The following is a 26,578-nucleotide window of genomic DNA, read 5'->3' on the forward strand; positions in this document are numbered from 1 at the left end:
ACAAGCACTAATGACTTAGTACTTTTAAAAGCATAGGAGCTCAATTCTATATATATATATATATATATATATATATATATATTATTGAGCTCCTATGATTTTGAAAGTACCAAGTCATTAGTGTTTGTACATTTTCAACCCTTGAAAGAAGGGATGTACGGTTAGGATGATAATAGTCCCCTAGGTTGAGGGAGTGGTTGGTGGAATAGTATAATCTAAGGAGTGAAATTGGTCAAAAGGATAGATCTAACGGCGAGAAACTTACAAGCACCAAGTGTTTGGTGCTTTTAAAAGCACCATAGTGGACTATATCTATATATTTCAAAAAATTCCCAATGAAATGTTTTGAGAGGTAGATTCAATAACAACAAACCAAATATTTAAATAGGTGGTGAGGCGGTCATTTATCCTTTCAAGTGGTCAACTAATTTTTTAGCCAAAAGAGGAAGACTGATTTGTTGCTATTTAAAATTTACCAAGGGCAAAATATGCAAATATCAAACTTAAGAGGATAATTATGCATATAAACTCATCAATGAGCTATTGCAACTTGAATCACAAATGCATGAGTGGGTTATCTATAAAGGATATCATGTCATCATAGTTTCTTTGAGCAATTCGATTAGGACTCAAAAGGACAAAGGTGCATACGACAGAAATTGCTCACCTGCACCGGAGGAGCATCCGTACATTTGGTGCATTGCTCTTTATGAGTCCTCCATCTGATCTTGTACTTCAATAACAGTCGTCCAGCAAGCACAACCTTTGCATCATATCTTAAACTTCAATTACAACTGTCCAGCAAGCACAATCTTCTTGCTGGTTAAAAATTAGAGAGTAAATTAAATGTAAAAGAAGATGGAGAGTTGATGAAGTGCATTATGTAAAGTGTGCAGATGCAGCAAGTACGGGCTATTATTTCTTCAATGGAAGGTATTCTCCTACAAGTCAACACCTTAAATTAACTTTATACTAGAAGGCCTGCTACAAGTCCCTTTGGAATCCTGTTTTTATATGTTATTGACGTATTGGCACTGATAATGTCGAAATGTTAAATTCATACAGGCATTACAAAATTGCGATATTTATTTGCTAACATATCGATAGCCCCTACAAGGACAGCATTCTCAAGACCCAAAGCATTTCCCACATAATAGAGTTTGCCCTGCCCTATGCGCGAATTAAATTTAACTCGTAGTTACAGATACTGTGAAAAATATAAAAAAAGATAAATAAAAAGAATGAAGTAGATTAACAGTTAGATATAAACCGTTCATAAAGCCCTGTAAGAACTCTTAAGTAAATAGTTAAAGATCGATCATACAGAGTTTTATCAAAATAAATTGTATATGTGACACATTATTTTTAAAACAATTATACATTCAACAAAATTATATTTAACAAAGAGAACATGCTGTTGTGTCTCAACTCTCTAGAGAAAGCCAGTGGGGTGGGAGGGCCATACTATACTGGATAAGAGTGCCAAGAACCTGCATGATACATGCGGCGAGCATCCACCTCATAGATAGCATAAGCTTTACAGTGAGGGTGACACTAAAGCATGAATGTATGATGAATTGGATAACAAATTCCTATGAGAAATGATGATGATCTTCTTTTCCTGGATACTCTTACTAATATATATCTACAACTTTTCAAAATTACAAAACTATCCCTCTTAAAGCTTTTTTTTTCCTTCAAACTTGCTAGTGAGCCTCATAATCCAGCAATCTTAGCAAAAATCCCTCTTAAAAGTTTCACAACACAAGCCCGTTTGGTTCTGCTTCTGCCTGTGCTTTCAGCAATAGCAATCTTAGCAGAGTGTTTGACAAATAAAAAAAAACCTGAAGTTACTATCACGAGAAGCAAAAATGGAATTCTGACCTCAAAAATAGAAGCTGTAGTTTGATGCCTGTGATTCTACTGCAGAAAGAAATTACCGTTTGGGAACAGTAATATAGTGTTTATCCCTATAGTACTGCTCAAACAGCATTTCACAAAACAACATTGAACTCTACAATAGGGCCAAATAGGCCCCACAGCAAAGAGTATGTGATCCAATTTAGTATTTGGGGTACTACTTATATCATTGTGAATCTTGTCGATATCTTGTGGGCTTACAACACTCCAAGAACTGTATGCAAGGCATGCTGATAAGGGTTGGTATATCAAGACTACAGTGGAAGATAATATAAACATATATTACTCTGAACTTACAGAAAACATGTACAAGTGACCATTCCTGGCACCTTTAGGAAAGAAGAAGAGGGGGAAAAGCTTACAGAAAACATGTACAAGTGACCATTCCTGGCAACTTTAGGAAAGAAGAAGAGGGGGAAAAAAGTATGATACTGATTTATTGACTAAGAGTGAATTTTCACTGTTTTCATGTTGGTTGCTTACACTCCAAATATTTCCACTTCGTCTCGTACTGACCACACATGTACTCGCAATGAGATGATGATCCATATAGACTGTCACTATTGACTGGTTAGTGTCAATGCTTTTAGCACTAAACCAAGTGGAAGCATGTGAGGATTCAACACGAACAAAAATGCTTACCCATTTTCAAAATGTTTCCTTCAATTCAACTTGAACCAGAGTCACTTATATAAGTCCTTTTAGTAGCAATTAATACACGACAAAGCTTGAGTGTGTTGTTTATCTTACAGAATGAGACCATACAGAATTAACAGTTTCATTCAATGCCATCTCTAGGGGAGTGATTGGTCGAAAGATAATATTGTTAGATCAATAATGCTTGCTAAGAGAAAAAGTTTCCCATCCCGACAAAAGCTATGTTCACAAAATCAAAAGAATAGGTGAACCATATACTAGCCTTTCCTGTCAACATATGCATAGTATTTATAGATGAACTAATCATGATTACAAATTTGTAATACAATAAGTTTAACATGCTTCAATTATTTTTTGTATTATTTGACTCGGGATTTTCTCAATGTCAATTCAAATGGTCAAAATATATAGTTTACTTCTTGAGAACGAAAATTGCTTATAGGAGCTCCTGGAAGATCTTGGCATTCTAAAACTTGATACATCCTCTCACCGCTGTCTTAATCAGCTTAAGGGGCAAGGTTACTTATTTAACCACATGGAATTTGGTTAATCATCAAAATTGACCTAATATCACACTTGCACTAGGATTTCTGGTATTTTTGGATTTATTAGTTATTGTGAATAGGTTGATGTACAAGTAAAAAAGAATACAGGCTAAAATGCAAAAGGTTTGTTCAGAATATATCAAGTTATACAATATCCCCTAATAATCCAAACCTACATAAAACACTGCCATTTTGTGAGAAACCAATGATCAAATGATCCTTGGGTAGAAAGAATAGGAAAGATCTATTTCGGTTTTTTAAATTATCTGACAAAAATGTATCATATTTCTAATAGAATTCTACCAGGGCATTGATAGAAGCGGATTAAATGATAACACCGTAAAATCCGGGTTTTGATTATTGAGGGGGACATCATGCAACATCTGGCATTTTAGCCAAAAATATATGAAGTCAGCTGCCTTATGTGGTGTTTGATCACATTTCTTCTTCTTTTTCCTCTTTTTTTGGTTAATTCACAGTCTACGCTAGTGGTAGTTTAAGGCTTTAAACCAGTATAGTTCATACATTGGAGACATTTAGGAATATAGGATGGAGGACCAACCAGTTGCTCTCAAATTTTACACTGAATTCATTATCTCGCCAATTATCTTCTTATGATGATATTGTTTCATATGTACATTTGACAAACTCATCTTTATGTAACTTCATCCAGGCAAGAAACCTTAGTCCTAAAGTTGCATCATAAGAGCAAGGTGGAGTTCCATGTCATATGAGAAGACAAGGCAAGAGATAATAGCATTTTGTCACCCTTTTTGGTAGAACAGCAATGGTGGGAGTTTCAAAACTATCAAAACATAGGGTCATGTCAAAAAAGGCCATGATGCCCTCCATCCTACCCGAGCCGCACTTCAAAAGCAATAAGATATGCTGCTCTAACAATCCACTCTCACATTATATAAGGAGCCAATGTGCTCAAAATTAGATCACTTTTGAGTTCTTGGGCTTAGTAATTGGACAGTATCTATTCTTATTGTTAAGTTGTGCCATGGATGGGAAGGAGTTGGAGTACAAAGGAGAGGCTGCTCTTCAAGAGCTTGAGATGTTGACGATGAATGCAAAAGATGTTCAAGAGAGGATACTAACGGAGATCCTTGAAAGAAATAAAACCACCGAGTACTTGAGCAAATATATGAAAGGATCAACTGATATTTCTCTTTTCAAGCGCAATGTTCCGGTAGTTACATATGATATGATCCAACCGTATATTCTGAGGATAGCAAATGGTGAGGACTCTTCAATCATTTCGGGCCACCCCATCACAGAATTGATAAGAAGGTGTGCCTCACTCCTACTTAGTATAACAAATCTAAGGATATAATAAAATTTAATGTATCTTATAACCTAATATTCTCTCGTCCTTACTGATTTGTAATACTATAATCTCCTGGTCCTTGTAAATCATCCTGTTCTTACAACAGAAATGATTGATTATTAGTTTAGAGTACTGTATTTTTTTTTCCCCTTTTTCTCCTCAAGTAAAGGTCAATAAAGAGTTCGATTTGCAGCTCCGGGACGTCCAGTGGGGAGCCAAGATTGATGCCATCTATTGAAGAGGATCTCGACCGTCGGACTTACCTCTACAATCTTATTATGCCTATCATGAACAAGTAAGACCATTCTAATTCAAAGCCTTTATGAAACAATTTATTAAGTAGCAATCACTAACAAAACCTGTGTCTCTAAAAACCAATTTGCATGTGAGAACGTAACAACTTGAGGCTTCAATGATCTTTCTACGACACCTCTGTACATCAAATCTATGCATGTTAATAGGTATACTGATCAAAGCATCAACGCTTGCATGATCTCATTCCTGTGTTGTCCCAACCCATTTTTCATGGATTAGGAACGCACATGAAGCTGGCAAATTTTGGCACACCCGTGGGCCGTGAGTCAAGTAGGTAATGTTTAGTTTATGTATCACCTCACCTCCTAGAACTTAGGTAGCAAAACAGGCAAAAATACTGTTCTTAGATTTTTTTTTTTTCTTTTTACCTTTGACAACTTAATCAGTGGGATCTTCCAAGCCCAATATAACCCTTAGACACTTCAACTCAACCTCAGTCAACTGTCAAGCTACCATCATCTTCATCCTCTGCAATGGAAATAGTGATTAATCTCCAACTCTTCTCTGCTGGTTGGTTTTTGTATGGTCTTTCTTGGATACAGTGATATAATATTAAGAATCAGCTAGTGCTTGCAGTATTTCTCTGCAGCTTACATTGGCATTGGAGTGATCCCTCTGTATACCATGTGTCCATGTACCACCCCAGTTGATGTATGTCTGGAGCGATCAGGACATAGTTGATGGTAACCCTACTAATATTATCCTAGAGATATTGCAGTGCTTTTTATCCCCACCTTTTAACTAGTAAATGCACCATCTCTTTGCTTTCCTTTGCCCTTCCTTTGTTGCTTCTGTTCAAAATATCTATATCTATCCAATACTTCTAAGTTATTACGTATAGCATTCATATTTGTACAAAGTAAAAGGGAAGCTTCACTAGTCACCTGAACTTTGACCCGACTGCAAATCGTCGCATGGAGTTTACAAATGTTACCATGTATATAATCAATTTGTTTCAATTAACCATCATGCTCGAATTTCCATCCAGTTCTCTAAACACAGTCAACACGTGATTAACATGTGATAGTGAGAAAATGCAAGACCTCCACCTAAGTTCAGCCAACTTTTTGAACCTTTTAGAAAACATTTAAAATATAGACGGTCGTTGATAGAAACCAATCGATTGTTCACATAGTAACTTTCAACTTTCATAGCTTTAGGTGGCGATTTACAATCAAACCAAAGTCCAGGTAAATAATAGAGCCTTTTTTTTCCCCTATGAACCCTTTTTTTTTCCCCTATGAACCCTATTAGACACCCACGATTGAATTGGATAGAACAAGATAAGAGAGTGATGCTAGGAAAAAGGAAGGATTTAGCAACTCATAAGCGTTGAAGGTTTAGGACAGACAAGGGAATGGAGCGGGTGAAGTGAAATGGAATTTTTCCAGGTCCAAACTTGTTGAACCTACTCTTTTGTGGTGGGATTCAATAATCCCATCCCGGCAAGATTATTCAACTTAACAAAATTCCTCTCGCAATCCTCAACACGACCCCCCCCCCNTCCCCCCCCCCCCCCCCCCCCTTTCTCATCGTATCCAATCCAATCCAATTCTGGCTGTTAACTAAGCCTAGAACATAAAACTGTGTTGAAGTTTTCTCCTACGTTTGACATCACCAACTATATGATCCAAAATCAGATGATGCTACGCGGGGCCTTGCCTATACCATGAAATTGTGTAGCCGTGCAGTACCACATTTGACACCACCAACTATATGGTTATGATTCAAAATCAAATCATGCTAGGTATATGCCGGGGCTGGACGAGGGCAAGGCGATGTACCTCCTCTTCGTGAAGGCGGAGTCGCCGACCCCCTCGGGCCTCCCCGCGCGCTCGGTCCTCACCAGCTACTACAAGAGCCCCCACTTCCGCCACCGCCGCCCCGATCCCTTCAACGACTACACGAGCCCCGACGCCGCCATCCTCTGCGCCGACAGCCGCCAGAGCATGTACTGCCAGCTCCTCGCCGGCGTCCTCCACCGCCGCCGCGTCCTCCGCCTCGGCGCCGTCTTCGCCTCCGCCCTCCTCCGCTCCCTCGGCTTCCTCCACCGCCACTGGCCCGACCTCGCCGGCGACGTCCGGACCGGCTCCCTAAACCCTAGCATCACCGACCCGGCGTGCCGCGCCGCCATGGGCGCGCTCCTCCGAGCTCCGAACCCTAGCCTCGCGGGGGAGATCGAGGAGATCTGCAGCGCGGGGTCGTGGCGGGGAATTTTGGGGCGGATTTGGCCCAACACGAAGTACATAGAGGCGGTGCTCACGGGGACGATGGCGCAGTACATACCCATGCTGGAGTTTTATAGTGGGGGGAGGATCCCGCTCGTGTGCACGATGTATGCGTCCTCGGAATGTTATTTTGGGGTGAATTTGGAGCCCCTGTGCGATCCCATGGACGTGGCTTACACTCTGCTCCCCAACATGGGCTACTTCGAGTTCATACCTTTGGAGGAGGGAATCAAAGCGGGTGACGAGGAAGAGAGGGTGGAGAGTGAGAAGGTGGTTGGGTTGGTTGATGTCAAGGTTGGGTGCTACTACGAGCTTGTGGTCTCCACCTTTGCAGGTAATTTATATAATATAATAATAATAATAAGGGTCCAGCAAAACATAGCAAATAGCAAATATATTTCTAAATTTAATTTTTATATATTCTTTCTGTAAAAATCTTTATATTTATAAATTTGTCTCTACCATTAGAATCTGTTAGAAAAATTTAGTTAATCATAGATTAAATACTTTACCTTGGTTAGTTAGTTTTTAATATTTTTTTTTCTTTTATATTATACTGTTATAACTTTTGAAATGACATATTTGTGATGGTAAAATTAAAAATATAATCAGCTCTCTAATGGTAATAAATCAGAAAGACATATTTAAAAACATTAGAACTTTTGTAGGAATAATATATATGAAAATTGAACTTTATAGTGACCGTTAAACTATTATAAGCAAATGTTGTGAATTCAAATATTGGCCTTTTCATATTAATCTTAGATAGTTTGCTCGTATCTTCATTCTGAATAAAAAAAATATATAATAAAAAAATTGATGTCGCGGTGTTAAATAAAACTATGTATGAGTAATTATACTATTTTTTGAGTTTAAGATCGTTTTGTGTTTTCAGTGAATATTTGTCTTAACAAGTAGAATTTTGCCCAGGTCTTTATAGGTACAGGGTGGGAGATGTGCTCCAAGTTACCGGTTTCCACAACAACGCCCCTCAATTCAAGTTCATATGTCGGCGGAATGTGATTCTCAGCATTGATTCTGACAAAACTAATGAAGAAGACCTCCATGAAAGTGTGACTTCTGCCAAGAAGCTTTTGGAGAGTCAGAACTACCTTCTCCTCGAGTATACCAGCTATGCTGACACTTCTACTGTCCCTGGCCATTACGTGCTTTTTTGGGAGATCAAAAATATTTTTGAAGAAGCAGAAACACCACGACCCCCAGCAATTGATGCTAAGCTTCTTGAAAGTTGCTGTGTGGCTGTAGAGGAGTCTCTTGATTATGTGTATCGACGCTGTCGATCACATGATAAGTCTGTAGGCCCGCTCGAAATTAGGATTGTCGAAGCGGGCACGTTTGAGAACTTGATGGATTTATTGATTAGTCAAGGGAGCTCGATCAATCAATACAAGGCCCCACGGTGTGTTGAACCTGGTCCTGCATTGAAGCTTCTTAACTCTAAGGTTGTTGGTTGTTTCTTTAGCCCCAAAAATCCAACATGGAAAATTTAGTTAAATATAAAGAGGGAAGATTCAACTCTTTTAATTCCTCCTTTTTTTATGTAGGAAGATAATTATCAATCCTGAATTGATTCAAGAAAGAAGCAATTTGATTGAGTTTCTTTTATGAGCCGATTGTTTTACTTTCTATTTCTATTTTTGCAAAATTAACAATAAAGCATATGGTTGTTTCTTTTTATTGTCTCTTTTTTCTATTGTGCAAATGCAAAAAAATTTGATAGGAGGACCTTTAGGTTTATAACAATTCTCAAGTTGAAGAGAAGATGAACTATGAGATCCCATGATTGTAAGAGAGAGCTTTTAAGATTCAAAGGTTGTCTTGCATTAATCTTCGGTTCAATAAAGACTTGGGGAGAGTTTTATGAATTCACCACTACCTCAATAAAATGAAGGTATTTTTTTATTAGCTATAATAGAAGAGAAAAATTAATAGACAAAAAAATAAGCGTTGAAATTAATGACAAATAAATAAAGTTTTGGAACATTTTAAGGAACAAAAAGAAAAATGCTATGTGGCATCCTCTATAGATAGTAGGATTGATATGTATTGTTTGATTAAGCTCTAATTTTTTGAAGACTAGGGTGAGCCTTAGGGGAAGAAAAATTAGCCTAAAAATAAAAATAATATGTAGTACACGTCATAATAGAATGGGGTCGATTAAAGAAGAGAAAAAAATGAAGTCGGAGGTTAGACAAAAGCTTCTCAGTAGTAATTATTTTGTATAGAATTAGTACGACTAACAAAATGTTGCCATTTATTATAAAGGGGCAATTTCATGGATACCCCTCTCAAAGTCTAAAATATCATAGGTGCCCCTATAAAATTTAAAATATCACCTATACCCCTGTAAATGCAAAAAATTATCATCAATACCCTTACTGTTAGTTACATTAGTTTTACCATAGTTATTAAAGGGTTAAAGATGGGTTAACTTTTAAAATGACTTATTTACCCTCAAGGTTCTCTTAAGTAAAAATGTATGGAGATCCCCTCAACTTATGCCATTTTGAAACTGAGCCCTCAACTTTATTTTTTTAGTTGATATCTGTATGAAAAAATGAGAATTTTTTAGTTTTTTGATAATTTCACCAAATCTAGTCGCTCTATTTATATTTTATTGAATAAATAATTATATATAAAAATTTAAATGTAAATCACATAACTATATGCATGAATTATTTGATCTTTCTTTAATTTTGAAAGCTAAAATTTTTTTTAATCAAAATTATTCTCTATAATTTTATCTGCAATAAATGCATTAAAAAACTGAAACATAATATATTTTAGCTTTCGAACAAAACTCTCTTTTTATTTCAATCGACAGAATAATTCATGCATATAGTTATGTGATTTACTTTTGCTTAAATAGGAAAAAAATAAAATCTATAATTTATTTCAAAATTACTATTACTAATTAGGAATATAAATTGATAAAGATACGCAATTTTATCTGAACTTGATTTAAAATGAGATAAGCTTAATCAATGTTGAATAGGAATAATTTCAGCTATAGATATCAAAAAATAAAATCCCATCGTATGTAAATTCAGTTATGCGTTTGGTCTATTTTTTTACTGAACTTGAACCAAAATCCGAAACTAAAAACAAAACCAAAATTAGATAAAAACATACTATATATAAAATATAATTTATATATATTTTTTAATAATTAATATATATTAATGATTTAATTTAATATGTATATATTAAATACTCAAATTTAGATTTACAAAATTTATCTTGAAATACCTATTAGTATTTTTACTATTAAGTATTAATAAGAGATAAAGGGTAAAAATGGTATTTTGAAAATTTAACTCCGTTTCAAATGGAAGCTAACAGATCTAAAGTCTAAACTAATAGAGGGCATTTATGATAATTTTTAAGCTATTGGAGGGTATTTGTGATATTATCAATTTTAGAAGGGTATTGATAAAATTAATAGTTTTCAGAAGGGCATCTATGAAATTATTCCTATTATAAAATTATATTAATAAGTTATACATCTTTAAGGTTGTGATCGATTCACGTTATGCTGTTAAAAGTACTAATAATCTTACAAGAATTTTTACAGATTATTGTATTTAATTCATTCCACATGTATTAGTAATGCAGGTACCTAACAGCACAAAATTACCCCTATAATAATTCTAAAATTTTAATATATATATATATATATATATATATATTTCAAAGTTAGTGAAAAAAATTCAAAAAAAATGAGTATTTATATAGAGATTTTTTATGTTTTAGCTAATATTTGAAACGGTTGGTATGAAAAAGAAAAGCCCTTTGGCATCCGTTCGGACGAGCCGAATCCCACGGCGTCCGACCAAGCCAACAGCAGATCACGCCACCGCGCGAGCTGAGAGTGTGGAGAAACTTATGCCATGGCGGAGATATCGAAGACACTCCCCTCTCTCTCTCTCTCTCTCTCCTTCAAACCAAACCAAAATAAATACCTCACCCCTCTCTCTCTCTCTCTCTCTCTCTCTCTTCCCCCCTTATATATCACCATCACGTCTCCTCTTCTCATTTGATCTCCCCCTCTCACTCTAGATCTCTTCTTTAGATCCGTTGCCTCCATGGAAACCACCGCTCTCCTCCGCTCCTTTCACGGTATTTTTTTTTTCTAATTTTTATCCCATTTTTTCAGCTTCCTATGGCTTCTCTGATTCAGATGACTGATGTTTCTTTTTAAACTGTTTTTTTTTGGATTATTTTTACCATTTTGATCTCTAAATTCTTATTGTGATCAAATTGTGATTCGTGAATCAGTCCCAGGATTTCTATTTTTCTTTTTTTTTTTTCTGGTCACTTATATAATTTAGTGGTATTTTGATTAAATTTTAGTCGTGATGTTGAATCAATCTTATGCTTGCTCCTGTATGGCCTGTAGAGATCTTGTTCGGATATTTGCGATTTCGAGCTGAAGTTTGATATAGATTTGTTAGAATTCTATTTTGAGGTGAAACACTTGTGTAATATAGCGAGTAGATTGTAGATGTAGTGATAACTTTAGCTGTGAAAAGACAGATTTGTCAGAAATTCATATGTGAATTTGCACGATCCTAAATCATCTCACTTTCATGAAGCAACTAATGATAATTTTTCATCTCATTAGTGTATTAAACGTCCTGGAGATCCTATTTCTGCGATCAGTTCATAGAGAAGTACCTTGTTATTAGTGAATAAAAGAATTCCTGTAAGCGCAAATGAGATTGATTTTGGTAAGTGAAGTATTAGTGTCAAAAATATTTGAGTGACTTGATAATTCCTTCTTGTATAGTAACCAATATGTTGACTAAATTTGCTTTGCAACAACAATATAAGGAATTAAGGATTAAGATTTTGGACCTAAAGGCCATTCAAGAGTACCTGAGTGACTATAATTATTTTGATGACTGTTTGAGACCTCCTCTACCAGTACAATAATCAGAGTAGTGATCCTTAGGGCCTGCTTGGTTCACGGTTTGTAATATTCCCGTAATCCTCTGTATTTTCTATTGAAAATATTCAAGTCAGTGCCTTTCAACTAAGCTGAAAGGTGTTGGTGAAGTAGTGGAATCATTATAGATTTCCAAGTAGTAGGAATACTAGTTTATCATTGGTTAGGAATTATTCTCATTTCCATATTTGATGGAAATCATTTATAGTCAACTAATAAGAGTATACAAGTTCATAACTACCTCCCAACCCAAATGGCCAAATAAGTTAGTAACAATTTTGCTATTCCAAATATATGAATACAACATTTATGGAATATTACAAACCTTGAACCAAACGGCCCCTAACAGTAGTCGTATTCTGATTTATAGCTACAAGAAATTCCAATATACACCATAAGCCATTGCAGTCGTGGTCATGATAAACTTGGATCTTTCTTATTCTCGAACTTTATCATATGTAGTTTCTACAGCTGATTTGCTGATTAGGCGACCTATGAAGTTATGAATATTCTTTAGCCACATGATCTGGTTGTAAAATTCCTGAAGTTCTCCTGAAATGGTTCTCAAAAAAAAAAAAAAAAAAAGGTCATTTCCTGCATAATTTCTAGAGTAGATCTCTGTTCTCAGGTAAAATTAAAACTTATTTGCACATCATCATTTAGTGGACTCTGCATTGCTGGCCTGCTTTGCAGTCTTTATATACTGATGCTGGTTGCAAAATGCTAATGAACATTTAGAGCTTGAACTCCCCTTCGAAGTTTCAAAACAGCAGTTTCTCTTTGATGCATGCTCAAAACATTCATAAACATTTTATTGTTCAAGTCACATTTAGTGTATTTCCAAGTTGTAATTGCAATGTCAATGTCTATCTCTTAAGAGATGCCTCTGAGTCGTTGCTTACATGTCTATTTTTTTGTGGATTAAGATTAAATANGCCTCTGAGTCGTTGCTTACATGTCTATTTTTTTTTTTTTTCATTTGACTACCGTGTCTCATCTTAGTTAGTTACTTCATGTTTATTGAAAGAAACATGCCCCATATATATAATTTATCGTCATCCTTCAATTTTATATATCCAAAATGCTCTATTGAAAGGAACATACCCCATATATATAGTTTATCATCATCCTTCAATTTTATATATCCAAAATGCTTACATTATGGTTGACGTTAAGATGCAGTATTTGTCAATATGATTGCAAAAGATAACTTTTCCTTGTGCCGTACTCACCACTTTATGCGTTAAGTTTTACAGCCAAAGTGTTCTAGTGATCTCAGCTTATTTTACTAGTTCAACTAAATTGTGTCAATTCCCTTTTGCAATGTTATTATTTTTTGTTTCATAGCACCATCTTTTATTTCCTAGGTGCTATGTGGACAACTCAATATTCAGAGTCCTTTCCAGAGAAGCCTGTTTTGGCCCGCATGCCCAATGCTGCAAGTAAAAGACATGCTTTTTCCCAGCCTTCAATGTTTGTTGTGGGTCGAAAAGGATCTTTCTTGCCACATCTGAAGGCTTCTGAGACTGCTTCAGCTTTGACATCCAATGGTTGGTTGATGCATATGTTCTTTGAATTTCAATTACTTTTTTCATTTACTTCGTATCAGGGAATTCTGAGCTTTCGATCTGTCATGTTTGCTGGAATAGATTCTGATTTCATTCCTTTACCATCGCTCCCTTTCATGTTTGTTGTTACTAATGATTGTTCATAAATTTCAAATGCCATGTTAAAGGAGTTGGTTTTAAAGTTTAATAAAGACTTCATTAGTAAGTATTAAATTAAAATGAGGCAGGTGTTCTCTCCTTCAATTTAAAGGCAGTTAGTTAGCCAACTGAGAAAGATAATGCTACATTGCTGTAATTATAATTCTTTATGTTCAATCAATATTAGTAGACTTACCTATTCTTCTGAAATATCACGGATTTGGCTTATTGAAGCATGTTTTCTGTCGATGCAGCAGTTACTTTGGAAAAAAGTTCAGAAAAGCCCTCAGACAAGCAAAGTGTTCCGAAGTCAACTTTTCCCAGTGGCTTTGAGGTGCAATATGTTCTTTAAATTTTGTTAGCTTTATGACAGAGTTTGGTTTGTCTGAGCCATAATCAAGAGGCATCCAATAATAAGATTAATGAGATGTTTTCACTGCTAGATTAGCTGATACTTCTTATCATCATGCTCGACCAGCGCATGCTACGCCAAACACTCTATCCAGTATTTTGTGGATCAATAGTCTCTCTTCTCTCTTTTCACTCATTTCTGTGTAAAATCCCTCCTTATATATGGCCCGTATCAATCAAATGAAAATAATTTGATTCTTTGATAAACCCTCGTAAAATTTGATTATGCATATCTGAACTGAGAAAACATGTAAGTGCTTCAACGGCCTTTTTTCAATTGCTAAATGCTAATTGCTAGGTTCTATTCTAATCTGTGTTATTAGCCACAGTAAAGTATGCTTAGTATGTGAATAGAATAAACTAGAGAAGCATGCTGACTCAAATATTTTTGCATATAACGTTCATTGATTTTGAAAGGGATATTTGTTTTTTAACTGACTGGATTATAAATTCTAGATGCCACAAAGTAAGGGGTGTTTTGGGAGGGGGCTGTAATGTGTGGAAGCAGCTATAGCCTTCACTGATCATAGATATAAATTTAGCCAATACTTCAGGAATATATTATGTATACATTAATAAAATAAGAGAAAGATGAGTCAAGGGGAGAAATGGTTGAAGGAGAAGAATAACTTAATCGGGAATGTCAATACTATAAAAATGTTATGCTACCATTGTTGAGAACAAGTTGACGATTACTACTTCGCTTTTTTGGCAAGGATACAGGGTATGAGAGATCAAGATTCGTATTGATTCTTCTTTCAATTGATGGTTAGAAAATGTAAGTGAGGATTGTTACGATTGTAGATAATAAAATAACCAATAAACTAAATAAATCTGCAATAGAAGAGATTGATCATATTATAGAACACTCAGTCATAATATGATATTAGTTTGAATGTCTATACTAAAGCTTTTATGCAATTGTCATTGTCACTCTGACTTAAGATATGACACAGAATTTCTTTTTTGAATTGTAGGCATTGTTATTGGAAGTCTGCGAGGAAACCAGTGTTGCAGAGCTTAAGTTGAAGGTACCGCAGCAACTGCATCAGAAAGAAACTTAATTCTCATAGAAATATGATTAGTATCAATGATGCATGTATCGGCTTTCTGTTACTGCAACCTATTCCATCCAATATCTTTAAAGTGAACTAATGTGTCTTTTTAATTGATTAAATCTGTTTCAGAGCAAATTCCACAAACAGTTTGATTAGTTCTTTGAAGTAACATCAATAAGTGGTTGCTTGTTTTTAACGGTGGTTGTATTAGTTATACGACATGCCATCAACTTTGTAGCTTGTAACTTGCTTTTGTTGCATGTTAGCCTTCTTGTGAACAATACTTTCCCAAATCCCAAGTACTATATAAATAAGAATTCATTTTTTATCATGGTTTTAGTTATTTGACAATTACCATTTAAAATACTTTAGATCATTTCTATATAGAATCCAGGCTAATAGTAAGGCTTAAGGTAGATATCATTACAACCGTAAGCTACTATTTATTTCCCTGCAGTTAAAAAACAAATTGTTCACATTCTAGCTCTCAAGTAAACGTCGTACATTCAATACAAAATGCTTTACTGATGTTTTCTCATGCTCTTCAGATTGGCACCTTTGAGATGCATCTAAAAAGAGATGTAGGAACTCCCAAGGCTTCAGCTCCAGCTTCTATTCCTATTGTCTCACCAACCACAGCACCGCCTATTCCAAGTGAACCCATGAATGGATCAGCTCCAGCTGCCCCACCAGCTGCTCCTCCCAAACCCCCTTCGGCACCAACCAGCCCATTTGCAAATGTTTCTTCTGCAAAGGCATCGAAGCTTGCTGCACTCGAGGCTTCTGGATCAAATGCATACATTATTGTGTCATCGCCCACGGTATGAAAAAAAATTGTCTGATAAAGTTGAAATTGTTAAACTTCAACAGTATTTATCACCTTAAACTTTCCAGGTTGGCACATTCCGAAGGGGAAGAACACTCAAGGGGAAGAAGCAACCACCAAGTTGTAAGGAGGTAAGTCCAAATACCTCTCACTGCATTGCTTTGTTTTTGAAGCATCATTTCCTGCTGTTCTTTTTTCTAAAAAATGGGGGGAAAAACAGGGTGATGTTATCAAGGAAGGGCAGATTATTGGCTTCCTGGATCAGTTTGGCAACGAACTGCCAGTTAGAGTGAGTTGTTTTTCATGTTTTAGATATCTTGTCATTTTATTTATGAAAAAATCTCCCGATTTTAATACTTGCTTGACGTTTTATCGAGCAGTCGGATGTGGCTGGGGAAGTCCTTAAGGTCCTCTACAGTGATGGAGGTAATACGAAGTTCCCTTCAAGAAAAGTCGAACATTTACCATTATGATTAGAATTATTTTGCATTTACATGATCTTCTTGGTGAAGCTATTCTTTTCTACACAACTCAAAACTCAAAATTTGCTGGTCACATAAAATTTGATCATTTTTTTGTGGTAAACTATTCTGCTTGACTCGACTTAGCTTAACTTGATCTCTTTATTCTTTGAACACCAGTTACTCGGACAGTACTTCTTCGAGTACTCTCTCTCTCTCTCTCTCTCTCTCTCTCTCTCTCTCTGTGCTGTTGCCATTTTAGCTAATGTTTATCTTCTTCTACAACTTAAGAATCAGAAGTGTTTGTGTATTGTTAACTCGCAGAAGCGGTTGGGTACGGAGATCCACTTGTTGCTGTATTGCCTTCATTCCACGGCATAAAGTGAGCTTCCATACAATGCTAAGAGCTCTCTTCTCCCTGGTGCTCCCAATCATCATCACCAAGCTTCTTATTGCAGCTATGCTTAATGTGACGTGATCAGTAACTGTTTATTGGAACTTTTCGCTATTTGATTCCTTGAAGATAAAACTGTCGGGTATTAGGTTGAATAGAACTGGTCTCGCCTTCGATTTTGAAGCGAAATTCATTTTCTGTTAACTATGATTGGATGAAATATTGTTTTTGGAATAAAAACTCCCATAGATTTTGGTTTGGCATTAAATGCAGTAGGATGATTATTTTGTCTTTGGTTTGTACTAACAAAAATAAATGATAGGTGCTTGTTTACAGGCATAACTGGGATTAAGTAAGGGATGCTGCTGCTGCTACTGGGAATTGTTATTTTTGGATTATTCAGAAAAAAGAAAAAATAAAAAAGAAAAGAAAAGTGGGTTTCGTTAGGAAAGCTATTACTTGTTGATTTTGTTTGTTTGTATCCAACTGTATGGAGAGCCCCCTCAACTGTATGCTATTTGGAAATGGCTAGTAAACTTATTATTTTAGCAAATTAATATGAAATAATTAATAATTAATGGTTTAATAAAATTATAATTTTTTAATAAAATTGTTAACCATAATAAGTGGAATGATTTAAGAGGTGTCAATAAAGAATTTAAGGGCTTTTTTTGCAAATAGCCTCTTTACAAATTTTTTTTTTAAAATTGGCCCTGTCAAAAATTTATTTGCAAAAACGGCCCTGGCCCCGCCACGCAAGCATCACGTCAGCGCCACGCGGGCGGGGTTGGGCCAGATAGTTAAGTTGAACACGGTGAACCATTCACCGTGTTCAATACAAAATAGCTAAGATCGAAATATTTGTATTGGACACGGTGGATCATTCACCGTGTCCAATACAAATAATTGGACACGGTGAATGGTTCACCGTGTCTAATATAAATACCTCCAACTTAGCCATTGTTGGGGTATTTGTATTGGACACGGTGAACCATTCACCGTGTCCAATACAATTGAACACGGTGAATGGTTCACCGTGTTCAACTTAAACATCTGGGCCCGCCCTGCCCGCGTGGCGCTGACGTGGCGCTGGCGTGGCAGGGGCAGGGCCATTTTTGCAAATAATTTTTGGACGGGATTATTTTTGTAAATAAAATTTGTCAGGGGGCTATTTGCAAAAAAAGCCCAGAATTTAAAAGTTAAGATTTCGTATGGCGTCATGCCTCTGTTTTTTTAGAAAAAATAAAAATTTTTCTATAAAACAACGTAAAAAGTATAGCGGATTACTCTACAATTCTTAAATCTAAAGTATTTATTTGTCAACCATAACTTCCTCGAATGCATTAGAAACTAATTAACAATAACAATAATAAAAATATCCGCTCGCTAGTTTTATAAAAATTATATATAGTTGGTATTAAAAAAAAAAGCCAAAAAAGAAAGAACAATTATACAGAACGGGGCCTAAGGAGACCATTTCGAAACTTTCCCGTAATTTAGGGGCCTACGTGCAATTTTACCTATATCCCTATATATTAATGTTCTCCTTCCCCACTCCACATTTGTAGCTGGAGCTCCACGCCCTCAACTCCTCCCGCTCCGCGTACCAAACCATCTCCTTCGCCGCCGAGTTCTTCGACCACTTCTCCCTCCTCTCCTCCTCCTCTCCTTCTTCGTCTCCTCTCCAATGCGGCGTCCTCCTCAAATCCGTGTGCTCCATCCTCCGCACCCCCGCGGCCTCGCTCCACCGCCTCGTCGCCCGCCTCCCCGCCCCCGACGCCCCCAAGCTCCAGTGGACCCTCCACTGCCTCAACGGTGACCAATCATAATACTCGAATTTGGATTAAACTGATTTGCTTTTTTGTTCGATCGAGTCGAATTGGATGTTGGGTGTTTTGGGGGTGCGTGGTTGGTCCATCGGAGGAGAAAAAAGATTTCTTTTTTTTTTTCATGGAAAACACCATTTTCCACAACAGCTTTGATTTTCCGGGTAAAAAATTCGGAAAACGAGAACGCTATTTTTCCTTAGAATTAAATAGACGGAAAATGTTTTTTCGGATAGAAAACTGTTTTATTACAGGAGTTTGAATTTTGTCGTTTGGAACGCCGTAAATGTCGTTGGATTGAATTCTATTGTTCTTTGTATCGGTTTACTCTTATTAGGGCATATTTGGTACCAATCTCTAATAGAGTTTTTGACAAAGAAGAAAATTTTGAAGATTTTGCTGTAGCGGGAAGTTGAAATGAGATTTTAAGACTCAAAAGAGGAGGATTCACTATGATGCATGTGATTCTGCTGCAAAAACAAGCTTCTGGGGCTATTTTGACAGAGTGCTTATCATAATAGTACTACTTAGATTGCACTTCACCAAACAGCACCGCATCCTACAATAAGCCACTTTGATGCTATGGCGGAAGATTCCTCTATAATTTTGCAGGATTGAAAGGGTGAAATTATAAAGAAATTTCAGAACTTTTTCTTCTTTGGAGTTTTTAAGTATCACAAGGTAGCTGCTTTAGGGAAAGTATTCCTAAACAAGGCAGTAAGTCATGTTTAGATTCCTTAGCATTTGAGAAATTCAAGCCATGGCTAACCGGACCTTAAATCATCCTATTTGCTTTCACTTACAGAAATTCACTCAAAGCAGCAGAAATCAAACCAAATCTTTGAAATGATGTGTTTATAAACCAGGGAATTACGAAAAATGAACGGCATTTCCATCTAATTCAGTGGTTTAGGCATTGTGCAGTTTGCATTTAAGGTGTTCGTTGAAATGCCTATGATCTTTTTGTGTCCTTCTCAGGTGTGAAGAAGACCTATTGGATCAGTTGCCAGGTAGAGCCGGACATACAACAACTTTCCCTCGACCGCCAGCGGTTCCCCAGTAGCCTTGTGGTGAGGCCAAGGGACCTCTCACGGCTGCTTGCTAACTTCCAGTCCTCCCTTCAGGAGATAACCATTATCGCGACGGAACCGTTGGTCGGGCCGTCGGATGCAGGGGGAGAGATCGGAGGGAAGGCTGTCGAGCTGAGGAGTTATATAGATCCTGCTAAAGGTGTGATTTTAGTATTTAGGTTGTGCAGAAATTTTCGGTTTTAAGGAATGATAGTGTGGATGATGTATGATGGTGTTTCCACTTTCCTCTTGCAGATAGCAGTGATGCAGCGCTGCATACACAGCTTTGGATAGATCCAGCAGAGGAGTTTTTACAGTATAACCATGTCGGCGATCCGGTGGATGTCACTTTTAGTGTGAAGGAACTGAAGGTGGTGATATTTCCAAATCTTTTGAGATTATAGAATAGTCCAGACAGTTTTCTTTTTCTTTTTAGTTCCTCAATCGCTTCGCACAGAAGTCAAAAACAGAAGCTTCAGATGAAGCTTCTACTCTGAGGTCTCAAAGCTTATTCTTGCTACCCGCTCGAGCTAGAATCTGAAAATCTTACTGTCACCCAACGCTTGACTTCTGCTTCTTGAGTAGAGAGGCTATTATAGAAACCAGGCTAAATGCACAATAATTTGGGTTGTGAAGAAATTGAAATCGAAAGGACGTCGATAACTAGAAATTGTAAGAGGCAGAGGGTGCAAATATAGAGAGTGGTGACAGATTTGTGTTTCATGATAGCTGTTGTGGTACATAGATTATTAAGGTGATTAGGAAAGATTGAATCACTTAAGAGTTAGGAAAATGGTATAACTCAAAAGTAGAAAATGAAAAGGGAGCTCAAAACATGATCAAGTGAAAGTAGTTTGCTCATAATTCTCTTTTCAGGTCTCTTATAACTGATGCCACTTTGTGAGATCAATTCTGAGTTGAGTTGACCTGGGATTTGCTTACTTCAAATTATACACTCGAACAAGCTCATAAAGTGTTCTTTTAGATTTGGTTTAAATTGCACTAATAATCTCCAACCATTTAATGAAGTTTTATTTCGCTTTTAGTTGCTACTTGTTACAAATCTAGTATTCCCAATATATTCCCCTGTTTAAGACATAATTACTCTCTAGTCCTTTACCTGCAATTAACAGTTTAATGGCATTCAGCATCTCTGGTTGTATGATCAGTTTCTTTCAATAGAAACAGAAAGTTGATTTTACTGATGGCTGGAAGAGCCCTTGCTGCTCCAACTCATAAATAGGATTTATGAGAATGTTTTAATCTGAAAAATCTAGATGAGTATTAAGGGAATGTAAATGCATGACATTGTGAAATCCTTGAGTAGTTTTGTTGCTACAAATGATGGGCTTATCTTCAACTTTTCTTATTACAAATATATTTTGTCACTTTATGGATCTCTTGTGTTGTAATGACTTATCTTGCTGCAAGCTATTTATTCTTTTGTGTCTATCACGATAGGCCTTCCTTACTTTTTGTGAGGGTTGTGAGGTTGACATTCACCTATTCTTCGAGAAAGCTGGAGAGTAAGTTTCCGTAGTTTTTCTTTTTCACTATCTTGTCAAATGCTCGACTGCTCCGTAGAGAAATTGTTGCCTTCATGGGGTGCACCACATCAGTAGTGTAGTGCCAGTGAAAAACTATCCATTCCATCTCCTACTTCAATCCAACCATCGAACTCATTTTTAAAGGAAATAACTTCTAAAATCAAGAAAAGGCTGTGGCCCACTGGGCCGTGAGGACTTAAAAGGATGAGATGGGATGGACGACATCTACAGAGGGCAGTGCACAGTTGATGTGGTGCACCCGGTCGGGACAATATTTTTTGCACTCTAATAGTATGTGTTTTAGCTGCACAGGCCTATACTTCTGGCACCAAAATTCGAATTGGATGATGGGTCTCATTCGGACTTTGATGCCACTCTAGTTTTGTCGACTATGCTCGTATCACAACTCACTGATGGGAGCACTAGTGAACGCCCATCGGCTCCTCCAGCACATGAGACCGAACATGCAAGAGCTGCTAATGTATCACCAGCTCCTCAGAATACTTCTGAAAATACTAAGATCTGGTCAGAGCTTTCAGGTAAAACATGAGAATATACCTTGATGGCTCTATTTATATAAATACCTCTGTAAAATCTGAATTCTTCATATTTACCCCTTGAAAGCGCAATCTCTTACCAGAAACCCTTATCTTAAGCTGGGTGTTCATCCTTTGTAAATAGGACATTCATAGAAGCACAGGCATATGTCTCAAAAAATCAAGTTTTCAAATGGACATATTGAAGTCTATTTCTTGCAATTGTATATTTGCAAATAGATAATTTCTCAGGGATATGTGCGAATAACCCCGATCCATTAGCTACACTATGCTGGATATCATAATAGTAAACAAATTTAATAACAGTAAGAAATCTTTTCCACGTAGGTAGCGCCGCCAGAAGTGACAGAGAAAACAGAGAAAAGCAGGCCGAGATGGAGCGAAATCCGAGTACTAGCGGTCGGGATGGCATGCGAATGCATAACACGGTTAATGCTCCTGGCAAACTGCCAGCACAAGAGGATGCGCCTAATATGTATCCCAAGTTACTAATCTGGAGAAATATACATTATAATAGGAATATACAACCTATCTTAATAAATTTAATCTTGATACAAGTTAATATTCTTTGTTGATACTGCCGATGTGGGAGATATAAGTGTTTCTTTGCAAATTGCTCTCTAATTGGTGCTTTGAGGACAACTTCTATTTCTTTTCAATAAATGTTTTGCTCTAACTAAAGTATCGCAGACGGCAGCCTATTGAGAGAGATCATATGGATGAACCACAAGGTTGAGTACCTTTACGGCTTTACTTGAATCACCTGGAAAATTAAAGCATTGTTGCGTTTCTATATATCACTTAACACTTTTTCCCTTTCTCTTCTTACGCAGAAGTCAATGCTAACCCTAACTCTCAGCACCACCCTAGTAATTGGGTAGGTGCCGATGATGACGACGATGAGGAAGAAGAAGAATTATATGTACAGTCGACGCCTCATTATTTTGACTGAACGATAGCATCGGTGCCGTTTAGTACTCAACTGTTAAGAAAGGTGTGCTTTACTGTCGCAAATAGTTTGCAAGCTTGTTTTATTTGTATATGTTTGCCGAACCCTGTAATTGTAATAACCTGCTGTTGAACCTAAATTGTGTTTTCGAACTGATCTGCATATCTTTTAAGTTGAATCGAGGCTTGAGAATTCGTGTTTTTACAGCTAATTGCTAATTTGTCCTTCGTAAATTAAATCCACCTCTTCTCAGTTTGTAATCTTCGAAAATGATTGAACTGTTGATTGTTTGGCAGTACTCTTTGGAGTTTTGAACTCTGGAAGTTTCCATTTGCATGTTGAGGACAATGGTAGTTCTCTTGAGTTGCGCCGTCGCCATCAGTACACCTGCATTTTCATGCATCCTAATACCTAATCACAATGAGATGATTATTGTTATTATTGTTGTTATTGTTGTTTTTAAATCAGCTACCATCTCTAATGATACATTTGTGAATTATAGATGAATGTGTAAATTCCAAACTTTGTGGCAAATATACATAAGCAAATGCCCCTTGGCTACATACATGCAAAAGAGCTCCTTTATTAAGGTTCTGCATATGAACATATTGCACAGCACTTTACAAACGACGTGTCCTCGTGATTCGTGCATTTCTGATGTTAGCTACGAGCACAAATGCATATTTCTAATTAAGGGTTAATTTTATACAGGTCTCTACAAATATAGTGAATTATAAATATATTTTTATAAAATATAGCTTTTACATGTTGTTCATAATGTTTTCAAATATGTCTCTCCGATTTGTTACCACTAAAATACTGTTTATTTTATAAGTGAAATAATCTTTTTGCCATAACAAATATTTCCTTCCAAAAGTTTCAACTATTAATTAAAGACGGATAAAAAGCTCAATTCAGCTTATTAATTAACTATAGTTAAGTATTTTATCTATGATTAACAATTTTTTTCTAACGGATCCTAACAGTAGGAATATATTTGAAAACATCAGACTTTTACAGGGACAATATATGAAAGTTAAACTTTGTATGAATATATTTGTAATTTACTATGTTTGTAGGAACATGTATAAAATTAACTCTCTAATTAAACTTAACATACAAATTCTAAAAGCAAAAGCTAATTCTTTGTTGTAAAGAACAAAAGAAAAAGAAAAAGTTGTAGGAGATTAAAAAAGCATAACATCGAGATGCGAAATTGGTCAAAGTAATGCGTGGAAATTAGAAAAAGATACAAATGGAGACAGGACAGTGTCTAAAGCTGTTGATTGGCTAAGTTCAAAAATATAAATAGAAGGTAAAAATGTATGGAGACCCCCTCAACTAAAAGACTCTTTTGAAATGGCCCCTCCATTTGGCTAAGTTCAAAAAATTATATTTAATTACACTATAATTTTATTTTCAAAAAAAAATATGGAGGCCCCCTAAACTTTAGCTTTTTTACAAACATGCGCCAAAACTTTTAATTTTCAACAATCAAATCTCTTAAACTTTATCAAATAGTTTAATATGCCCATCTTCTCAATTGTAGTTACTAATTATACAATCTTTTTAATTATGTACCGTGCACATAATTTTCTGAAATTTCAAGATATAAAAAGATTTATTCTATCAATCCAGATAATTAAGCACGAGAATTGATATATAGGATAAACTTAAATTCAATTTTTGTTATTTTTTGTATCTTAGAATTTATATGTAAAACATCGATCAAAACGGCTTTATAATTTATAGCTTCATTTGAGGAGAAGGATTTATTAAATTATCTGATAAAGTTCAAAAAATCTAATTACTAAAATTAAAAGTTTCAGCACATGTTTGCAAAAAGCTGAAGTTTAGCAGGTCGCTATATATTTTATTATTTATTTTTATTTCCTTGTAAGAATTTATTTATTATTAAACAGGGTATTGTCATGCCATTTTTTTTTATTTAAAAAAAATCTCCCTATCCTATTTAACTAACAACAAATATTTTTAATAAAATAAAATTAAAAATATTAGATTATTAAATATAATTTTTTTTAACTATAGAGTTTTTAGGTAAAGAAAAAAAACTTGCTAAAATACGGGATGACAAATTAATTTTTAGGCTTTTTTTTTTGCATTTGACCTCCTCAAAAAAAAAATTCACAAATAGCTCCATCAAATTTATAATTATAAATTTTGCCCTATCCTCATCACGCAGGCACCACATCAGCGCCACGCAAGTTGGAGGGGCGTTAGGTTGAACACGGTAAATCATTCACCATGTTTGACCACGGTAAATAATTCACCGTATTTCATACTTATATTTTTTTTATATTTTAGGCACGGATGCACGGTTGGTTAACCGTGTTTAGACACGGTGAATAAATTTTTGTGTTCAACTTATTCCAGCACCTCTTTGCTTGCGTGGCGCATAAGTGGCATTTGCGTGACAAGAATAGGATTAAAATTACAATTATAAATTTGATGGTGTTATTTGTAAAAATAAATTTTTGAGGAGGTCAAATACTAAAAAGAGCCCTTAATTTTTTTTAGGGAAAACTTCAAAAACCCTCCTTGTGGTTTCACACTTTTTCATTTTAGTACCCTGTGGTTTAAAGTTTATCAAGTTAGTACCATGTGGTTTCTCACTTTATCACTTTAGTACCCTGTGGTTTAAAGTGTATCAAGTTAGTACCCTGTGGTTTTGCACTTTATCACTTTAGTATCCTGTGGACCTGTGGTTTCACACTTTACCACTTTAGTACCCTGTGATTTAAAAAACCACAGGGTACTAACTTGATACAAATTAAAACCACAGGGTACTAAAGTGATAAAGTACAAAACCACAGGGTACTAACTTGATACACTTTAAACCACAGGGTACTAAAATGATAAAGTGAGAAACCACAGGGTACTAACTTGATATATTTTAAACCACAGAGTACTAAAGTGAAAAAAATTGAAACCACAATGGAGTTTTTGAAGTTTTCCTTTTTTTTTTAAAAAAGATAAATAAATAATTAGGATGGCGTTGCATTTTTCAAGTATACAACTCCCAACAGCTGGCGTGGAGTACGACTTTGGCCGCCGCCGAGACGCCGTTCTTTCCGTTAGTTGACTTCCATCTATGTGGGCCCCACTCTCGCTCCCTGGACGTGCGCCCCACCACCCAATCACGCGGGAGGACCGTCTGCTGACGTGGCAAACGTTGACGGCGCCGACAACGGCCGTTAAGCCCCTCCTCGCGGAAAATTTTACAATGCAGTCGTTATATTAGTGACGTGGCGTTTTCAGCTGATCAAATAATTTTTTTTAGATTAATCCATCACATTATGATTATAAATAAATATTTTTATTATATTTTTTTTAAAAGAAAAAATATGATTAGTTTGTTATTGGCGATATGGTGCAAGTGTGACATAATAGACTTTTTTCTTTTTCCGCGGCCGGACCAGTACGAACCAAACCGGACCGGAAAGGTCTAGAGGCCTTATATGGTTTTTTTGTAAAATAGAACTTCTTACCCGTCAAAGATATTCAGAAATTAATTGTCTTTGGCTTGGAATTTTTTTTATTTTGTGAGTTTAAATTGCTGTTAATATTTATTATTTTTATTTTTTATTTTTTTTTTATTTTGTGAGTTTAAATTGCTGTTAATATTTAGATTCGAAAACTTTTAAGCAACTAAATAAGCAGTTGTTTGGTCGCATGTCTTGCATATATATTCTTATATACGAATTTACTGAATCTTAGTTTATTTTTATATAAACTCCTAAATTTTTAATTTTAGAGTTTAGATCCCATAAACTTTTTCCAATAGT

At 35.9% G+C, this 26,578-nt stretch overlaps 3 protein-coding genes across 4 annotated transcripts; all 3 read left to right on the forward strand.

Annotated features, from left to right (window-relative positions):
• Positions 839-8,620, forward strand: LOC109724502 (probable indole-3-acetic acid-amido synthetase GH3.11). Its single transcript, XM_020253346.1, has 4 exons — positions 839-4,418; positions 4,649-4,750; positions 6,518-7,332; positions 7,929-8,620. Exons 1-4 carry the CDS (start codon positions 4,129-4,131, stop codon positions 8,507-8,509), a joined length of 1,788 nt encoding a protein of 595 aa, XP_020108935.1. The 5' UTR covers positions 839-4,128; the 3' UTR covers positions 8,510-8,620.
• Positions 10,933-17,111, forward strand: LOC109724503 (biotin carboxyl carrier protein of acetyl-CoA carboxylase). Of its 2 annotated transcripts, none has more exons than XM_020253348.1 (9): positions 10,933-11,138; positions 13,335-13,517; positions 13,931-14,007; positions 15,062-15,115; positions 15,691-15,963; positions 16,037-16,099; positions 16,189-16,257; positions 16,349-16,394; positions 16,754-17,111. In XM_020253348.1, exons 1-9 carry the CDS (start codon positions 11,105-11,107, stop codon positions 16,813-16,815), a joined length of 861 nt encoding a protein of 286 aa, XP_020108937.1. In that variant the 5' UTR covers positions 10,933-11,104; the 3' UTR covers positions 16,816-17,111. The 2 variants fall into 2 exon arrangements, with proteins under 2 accessions (XP_020108937.1, XP_020108936.1); XM_020253347.1 differs by having other exon boundaries at positions 10,934-11,138; positions 13,928-14,007.
• On the forward strand, positions 16,827-22,983 carry LOC109723788 (cell cycle checkpoint control protein RAD9B). The gene is made up of 9 exons (XM_020252274.1): positions 16,827-16,898; positions 18,392-18,638; positions 19,628-19,879; positions 19,975-20,090; positions 21,181-21,245; positions 21,579-21,805; positions 22,151-22,298; positions 22,514-22,554; positions 22,657-22,983. The coding sequence occupies exons 1-9, from the start codon at positions 16,827-16,829 to the stop codon at positions 22,773-22,775; spliced, it is 1,287 nt and encodes a 428-aa protein (XP_020107863.1). The 3' UTR covers positions 22,776-22,983.

This window comes from Ananas comosus, linkage group 18, assembly GCF_001540865.1.
Source record: "Ananas comosus cultivar F153 linkage group 18, ASM154086v1, whole genome shotgun sequence".
NCBI classification, from domain to species: Eukaryota; Viridiplantae; Streptophyta; class Magnoliopsida; order Poales; family Bromeliaceae; genus Ananas; species Ananas comosus.